This window comes from Coenobita brevimanus, chromosome 11, assembly GCF_032717465.1.
Source record: "Coenobita brevimanus isolate Jiangsu-jjx chromosome 11, ASM3271746v2, whole genome shotgun sequence".
Taxonomy (NCBI): Eukaryota; Metazoa; Arthropoda; class Malacostraca; order Decapoda; family Coenobitidae; genus Coenobita; species Coenobita brevimanus.
The window spans coordinates 1016709-1025236 of record NC_136964.1 but is presented as its reverse complement, the minus strand read 5'-3'; the positions used below and the strand labels follow the sequence as shown (position 1 = coordinate 1025236).

Here is an 8528-nt window from a genome sequence, read left to right as displayed (position 1 = left end):
GGCTGTCTGGACATTGCTACTCCTCACCCTGCCCTTGGGTGGAAAGGAGGTCCGGATGGTGATGATGATGATGATGATTATTGTTCCGTCACTTTTCGTCTCCTATTTTCACCATACTTAATGTGGATGAACAGCACCTGACCCCATTACACTGACCCTGTTTCAGTGACCTTGACCTACTATTCAAGGTCATAGGTCTAAAAATGTCCACAGATCATGAATTTCCTACCTCAATTTACCCCAAAACAATACATATAAATACACGAATATGGACGAATGTGAAGGTGATTGATGCGTCACCTTAGGATGTTTGGGACCCGCCACATTGCCACACTTTTCAATTGGTCTTACATACAATTGGTCTTACATACAACTGGTCTTACATACAATTGGTCTTACATACAACTGGTCTTACATACAATTGGTCTTACATACAATTGGTCCTACATACAATTGGTCTTACATACAGGACAGACCAACACCTAAGTGAGGCACTTGTTGGTCCTACAGGTGTTGTCTAGTCCTGCACCAGGTGTGCATAGTTTGTGTGGTCGTGCACAGGTGTGTATAGTTTGTGTGGTCGTGCAGCAGGTGTGTATAGTTTGTGTGGTCGTGCAGCAGGTGTGTATAGTTTGTGTGGTCGTGCAGCAGGTGTGTATAGTTTGTGTGGTCGTGCAGCAGGTGTGTATAGTCTGTGTGGTCTTGCAGACAGGTGTGTATAGTTTGTGTGGTCGTGCAGCAAGTGTGTATAGTCTGTGTGGTCGTGCAGCAGGTGTGTATAGTTTGTGTGGTCGTGCAGCAGGTGTGTATAGTATGTGGTGCAGGTAGACCAATGGGGTTTGGAGTTTGTACAAAAAAGCTAACTTGTGTCAGACAACAGTGTTAGCAGAGGTGCACAGCAGGGACTGGCTATGGCAGCTACAGTCTTATTATTATTATTATTATTATTATTATCAAATTTTGAAGCACTGAGTCGACGTTTTAATGCACTTGGATTTCTAGTTCTATATTTTCTGTTTCTTGTATTTCTCTTTCCCTCTCTTTATTTCTTCTTTATCTTGCCTTCTCTGTTTCTCACTCTTTCCATCTCCTTCCCTAGCTCTTTTATTTTCCTCCATCTTCCTCTCATTTCTATTCTCTCTTCCTCTGCCTCTTCGCCTATTTGTCCTTCCATCTCTCTCTCTCTCTCTCTCTCAAAGCTAAACGGGTCATAGGAGCCCGGGGGATGCGACGAGGATCCCATACAGGTGAGACCTCTTGATTAGGAAAAGCAGGTAATCAGCATACCTGTATAGAGATTTGATTCCCACACATAATCTATTTTGAGGTTAATTATAGGTGTGACGATGTTAGATGATGTTAGATGATAGTGATGGGTTAGTAAGTGTTAGATGTTAGATTCCTGATGATGTTAGAGGAGCAGATTATAGTAATAGCTTAGTTAGATGTTACTGATGGATAAGTTTGATGATGTTAGGTGATAGTGATGGGATAATAAGTGTTAGACGTTAGATTACTGATGATGTTAGATGATAGCGACAGTGTTAGTTTGATGTTTGTTAGATTAGATGCTTAGACTTTGATGTTTGATGGTTCAGATGATGTTAGATGATGCTATACTGTTAGATATTAGATGTTATTTCTTAGATGATGTTAGAGGATAGTGACAGGTTAGTGTTACATGTTAGATTTATTGAGATTAACAAGACTTGGAATGTTAGTAGCGAGACTTGACAATATATATATAGTTTTTATTGTTTAGTGTTCTCCCTCTCTCTCTCTCTCTCTCTCTCTCTCAGCATTTTCTCATGTCTATCTCTCTCTGTTTCTCCTTTTCTAATTTATATTTCTGTCACAAGGATTCTCTCTAAATTCTATCTACTCTCTCTCTCATTTCTCCTATGCAGTATTCTTATCTTACCAGTGTCCCTCCCCCCCACTCTCTCTCTCTCTCTCTCTCTCTCTCTCTCTCTCTCTCTCTGTCTTTCTCTCTCTCTCTCTCTCTCTGTCTTTCTCTCTCTCTCTCTCTCTCTCTCTCTCTCTCTCTAAATGGCCATAACAGCGGCGATCAGGCCTGCCCAGGTTTCTTCCCCAGTAGGGACGATTTGGGTGAGGGGCAAGAGGAAGCCATATTCGTCCTTATCCCGTAGCACCAGCATGTAGGAATAGATTACGCCTCTGCTGTAACTCCAATCTATCGACAGGCCGAACACTGGTTCTGATAGATAGATAGATACATACATATTAATAAACAGAAAGACACGTGAAGAAGTGGCCTGACAGATAGATTCACGGATTGATATATTTACTGGCAGATAGACAAACAGATAGATAAAGATAGATAACGACACGTGAAAAACTGGGCTGATAGATAGATTGACGGATGGATATATTTACTGGCAGATAGACAGACAGATATATAGATAGACAGATTTTTTTTTTTTTAAATAACAGAACGGAGGAAGGAAAAACAAATGGGGGGAAAAAAAAAATCCATACACCAGATTACTGGTGTCCTCTATTCATAAAATATCTGTAACAGTTAGACTTGAACAGTTGTGGGTTGAAATTTGGAGGAAAACAACTCTGGGGAAGCGAGTTCCAGAGAGATGCAGTTCGGGGAATGAAAGAATTCTGATAGGCAGAAGTTCTGCAATATGGTTGAGTGACATTCCAGTCATGAGCGCTACCAGATGCCCGTGTAGCACGAGGGAAGGCATGGAGAGGTGGCACCATGGACGCAACTTCATCTGAGCATTTGCCAAAAAAAATCTGTAAAATAATGCAAGGGAGGCAACATTCCTTCTTACTTGCAGGGGAGGTAGTTTATATGTAATGGCAGGGTTGTTAATGATTCTAACAGCTTTATTCTGAATTTTGTCTAGTTGTCTTAATGCAACCAACCTCTCCACAACCATTCCACAAGGGTGAGCAATACTCAAGCTGAGAGCGCACATGACTCTTATAAATTATAGCTAACTGCTCATCGGCGAAGAAGTTACGGACTCTGTACAATAATCCAAGTTTCTTTGAGGCGGTTTTAGCAAGTGATCTGACATGAGAGGTCCAGCTGAGGGCACTGTTGAGTGAGACACCAAGAATTTCAATACTTTTGGAGATGGGAATATTAGTAGCACTGAAGGTAATGTACGAATCTGGCAATATCTGTCTATTAGTAAACTGTATATATTTAGTTTTACTAGCATTAAAAGAGACAAGGTTGTTTTGTCCCCATTCACTGATTGTAGCTAGATCTTGATTTATGGAAATGGCTGTACTGAGTTGAGAGGTAGAGATATTAGACTTTGTAAATGGATGTCTGAGTGTGAATGAACTATGTAGTGTTGAGTCATCTGCATATGAGTGAACGGGATTGCGAGTGACAGATAAGAGATCTTTAATATGAACCAGAAATAGGGTTGGCGCCAGAACTGATCCCTGCGGCACGCCGGCGTTAACTGAGTGGAAATTCGAATTTACATCATCTACTTTTACTCTTATTTTCCTGTCACTAAGATAAGACGAAATCAAAGGAACAAAAGACGTTAGTCCATAGTAAGGGAGTTTGGACAGCAGGGAACGGTGCCATACTCTGTCGAAAGCTTTAGAGATATCAAGAGCTACTGCATGAGTTTCTCCAAAAAGATCAATTGATTGATGGATGGTATGAGTTAAGAGATTGAGTATGTCAATGGTGGATCTTTTGTGGCGAAAACCGTATTGTCTATCATTAATTAAGTTGTTGGATTCAAGATGTTTAACAATATGCTTATTAATTAAAGTTTCAAATACCTTACCAAGAGAAGATGTGACGGCTATTGGTCTGTAATTGGAGGGGTCAGACGAACTTCCTTTCTTCGGAACTGGGTGGATATTGGCTTCTTTCCATGAATTTGGGAGTAAAGAAGTACCTATGCATAGTCTGAATAATTTGGCTAGGACAGAGGCAAGTTCAGGGGAACACTTTTTCAAAACAATTGGCGGAATTCCATCTGGGCCTGGAGCTTTGTTGGTAGGTAAATTGTCTAGGATGGATTTTACGAATCTTGTCTGTATTTTAAGTGGGGCAATTTCGGGAGAATCAAGTTCCAGTACTGAGACATCCTGGCTGGTATCATCTATGGTAGAGTTTCTTGCAAAGGTACTAGCAAAGATATCTGATTTCCCACGTGGGTCATTTGTAATATTGCCATCTGAAGATTTTAGTGGGGGAATGGAAGATGACTTGTTAAAGTTATTATTGAAAGAATTAAGAGTTGAAAGATAGATAAAGACACGTGAAGAAGTGGGCTGACAGATAGATTGACGGATAGATATATTTACTGGCAGATAGACAGATAGATAGATACATACATAAAGATAGATAAAGACACGTGAAGAAGTGGGCTGATAGATAGATTGACGGATTGATATATTTACTGGTAGATAGATGGATAGATAGATAGACAGATAGATGGATGGATAGATAGACGGATTGATGGACTGATGAATAGACAGAGATGTGTAGACATCTGGGTATAGGTGATTGATGGATAGATTAACTGATAAACAGATAGACAGATGGTTTGATAGATAGATATACAGACAGACAGACACATACAGAAATGGGTATAGATAGAATGATAGATGGATGGATAGATTTACTGGTAGATACGGATTGATAGATAGACTGATGGATAGATAAACAGATGGATAGATAGAGAGATTGATAGATATATAGACAGATAGATTGATTGATTGATGGATGGATAGATAGATAGATAGATTGATAGATAAATAGATAGATAGACAGACAGATAGATAGATGGATTGATGGATAGATAGACAAAAGTAGAAAACTGGGCATAGATTGATTGATGGATAGATTTACTGATATAGACAGATAGAGAGATAGACAGATAATAATAATAATAATAATAATATTATTATTATTATTATTATTATTATTATTATTATTATTATTATTATTATTATTATTATTATTATTATTATCATTATCATTTCTATTATTGTTATCATTATGTTAGTACTAAGATCTACAACGATGCTCCTACTTTTATTATTATTATTATCCATATTTTTTTTCTACTACTACCACCACCACCACTACCACTACCACTACCACTACTACCACCACCACCACTACCACTACTACTACCACTACTACTACTACTACTACCACTACTTACGTACAAGGTTGTAGAAGGAACCAACCCTATACTGTGTGTTGTGTACTGACTCAGTCGCGTTAACTCCAATCTGAGCAACACGACTCTGAAAAAAAGAAGAAAAATCAAATATACACACAGGAGCCTTCATTCATCGCCTATCGACAGCACGAGAGCCAATAACACACATCATTTTCCATCCATCTATTGCCAGACGCCTAGATCCAGTAAGGGGTGGCCACAAACAAATCGCCTCCATGTCGCCCTGTCCAACGCCATTTCACTGCCCTGCTCCCAGCTCACACCACACCGCCCCCCCCCTCTCTCATATACCTCTCCGCTCCATCGCTCCATCTCATCCTCGGCCTCCCTCTCCCTCTCACATAATTTTAATATATACAAATCTTTTCCCTACACGTGCAAGCTCAGAATGTTAAGTAATGGACCATTGTTGCTCTATCTATCTATCTGTCTATCTATTTATCTATCAACAAAGCACCAACATGAGTCCAAATCTCAACCGTTTGGGAGCTGATATCTTCCTGGCCGAATTATGAGGTAAATAAAGTGACCAGTAATAATGTAGTGTGTATGTATGTATGTATGTATGTACGTGTGTGTGTGTGTGTGTGTGTGTGTGTGTGTGTGTGTGTGTCCACTGAGGTACTGTTTGTGAGGTAGTGTGTGTGTGTGTGTCCACTGAGGTACTGTTTGTGAGGTAGTGTGTGTGTGTGTGTGTGTGTGTGTGTGTGTGTGTGTGTGTGTGCGCGTGTGTGTGTGTGTGTCCACTAAGGTATTGTTGGAGGCAGTGTGTATGTGTATATATTATGCATGTATGTACGTATATATCCATGTACGTAATTCTGTGTACGTACCACTTCAGGCTCCTCCGGCACCGACTCTCCACTCCAGCCATACGCATACAGCCACAGCTGAAGGTATGAGTGGATGGTGAAGAAAGCTGTCAAATTCCTTGTACTTTGTAATTCATTGATATAATCCCTCACTGCTTGCGTCTCCAGCTCTGAGAACCCCGTGGGGCCTGGGGGGGGGGGTGAGAGAGGGGGTTATTTGAAAAGTTAGTGAAGATGGAAGATGCGAAATAAATCGCTGAGGATGAGGTGATAGGAAGACTTGTGTGGTGTTGAGTACTGAGATAAAAATTAAAAGAATATATATGTTGTGTGTGTGTGTGTGTGTGAGAGAGAGAGAGAGAGAGAGAGAGAGAGAGAGAGAGAGAGAGAGAGAGAGAGTAGCTGTCTCCTGTCAATCATTGTCTTACCTCGAGCAGTAGTGAGAATTTAATCATAATTCAATACTGTTAACGCAATTTGTAAGAGAGAGAGAGAGAGAGAGAGAGCTACAACATATAACAATAATAAAGTATTGTGCTCTGCCTGCGTGTGTGTGTGTGTGTGTGTGTGTGTTAACAGATATAAAAGCCTTGCAGCGGACAGGGATTCAGGTAAAGCCAGTGACAAATGGCGGGAGTGATGACATTTAAATTCGAAATATCTCACCAAATACTCACCCTAGCGGCCCCAGTCTGTAACATCTATTGCACAGGTTCATCCTAGTCACGAAGAATCACTGTCAGCCTCCATACCTACCGAATAATTAACGAAAAACGCGATAATTCTGGACCACCCCACCACACACACCGACACGGGAATGTAAATAAACCTGCGGGACGTTCGAAAGCGTTAGGAAGTTAATTATTTTTCTTTTTCGCTAACAAAATTATTCACAGAGGTAATTTTTAAACACATTGGTCACTAAATAAACTAAATTACAATTAATTTTTTGATGCATATGCCAAATGATGCTAAAATGAGTAATTATATTGATGAATTTTATAAAGCAGAAGGCTGAAACGAACGCGTGATTTTGAAACGTTTACCACAAAATCACTCGTTCGTTTTGTTTGTTACGAAATTCTTTTACTTGACGAATGGATCCATAAATTAATTTCAGTTTATTATGTTTAGTGAAAAATATGTTTAAAAATTACCTCTGTAGATTAATTTTGATGGTGAAATACATTACATTGTTAACGCTTTCGAACATAAGAACATAAGAAGAGAGGATAACTGCAGTAGGCCGGTTGGCCCATGCTAGGCAGCTCCTAGAAGAGTAACTGAACTACTAGAATGAGATAAGGATAGCAAAGAAGAAGGCTTTTCCCCGCCCTCCAAACCCTCCAGCCGAAGCCGGCAGGAAAAAGTCAGAAAGAGCACCACACTGGCGTGGACATTTTACAGGAAAGTGTGAAAGGAGAATAGAGACTATCATAGTGTAACCTGAAAAGGAAAAATTATGAATTAGTATTGGCTATAAGATTTTCTTTTTTCTATATCCACCCCTTATTTGTCATATGCTTATCTAGCCTATGCTTGAAACTCTCAATGGAAGAGGCAGCAACTACTTTACTAGGTAGCTTATTCCATTCGTCTACTACTCTATTACCAAATCAGTTTCTACCTATTTCCTTATTGAAACGGAATTTTTCTAGTTTGAAACCATTACTTCTCGTTCTAACCTGTATGCTCACTTTAAGTACCTTGCTAATATCTCCCTTATTTATACCCTTCATCCACTTAAACACCTCAATTAAGTCTCCCCTTACTCTACGCCTCTCTAGCGAATGCAGACTTAGTCTTTTCAGTCTGTCTTCATATGACAGGTTCCGGACGTCATGTATCATTTTTGTCATTCTTCTCTGTACATTTTCTAACGAATTAATATCCATTCTATAGTAAGGACACCAAAATTGTACTGCGTAGTCTAAATGTGGCCTTACTAATGCTAGATAAAGTTTCAGTATTACTTTTGATGAACTAGTGCTCATAATTTGTTTACCCTCATACCGATGTGTGTGCAGTGAGACGGTCCAGAATAATCGCGTTTTTCGTTAATTCTTCGTTGGATATGGAGGCTGACAGTGATTCTTCGTGACTAGGGTGAACTTGTGCAGTAGATGTTACAGACTGGGGCCGCTAGGGTGAGTATTTGGTGAGATATTTGTGGTTTTTAATGACGTTACCCTCCGCTATTTGTCACTGCCTTTGATAGAATGCCTCTCCGCTCCGTTTTCTTTCACCCGGGGAGTAACTTGTTCATTGTTACCTCTGCCCACGAAGTTGGAGGAGGTTATATATTCACCTGTGTTTATCTGTCTGTCTGTTTGTCCCGACGATATTTCCAGAAGTTCTCAGTGAATTTCAATGAAGTTTGGTGGAAGGGTGAGCCTCCCCCCAACTCACCCTCGTAGTTCTTGCTGCAGCTGTCTTCGGTCCCGTGCCCGTCGTCGTAGTACCGGCCCAGATCGAGCCCGTCGTCGTAGTTCTGGCCCAGATCGAC

At 40.2% G+C, this 8528-nt stretch overlaps 1 protein-coding gene across 1 annotated transcript in view; it reads right to left on the bottom strand.

The window, feature by feature from the left end:
- Window positions 1–5181: 5181 nt before the first annotated feature.
- The window catches only part of LOC145411437 (carboxypeptidase A4-like), a 6103-nt gene continuing 2756 nt past the window's right edge, over window positions 5182–8528 (bottom strand). The window contains exons 3-5 of the mRNA XM_080281480.1: window positions 8432–8528; window positions 6044–6210; window positions 5182–5274 (exon numbers count right to left, since the gene is read on the bottom strand). The exon at window positions 8432–8528 is cut by the window's right edge and continues 54 nt beyond it. Coding sequence (XP_080137606.1) covers window positions 5182–5274; window positions 6044–6210; window positions 8432–8528 — 357 coding nt within the window. The remainder of the gene's footprint in view (window positions 5275–6043; window positions 6211–8431) is intronic.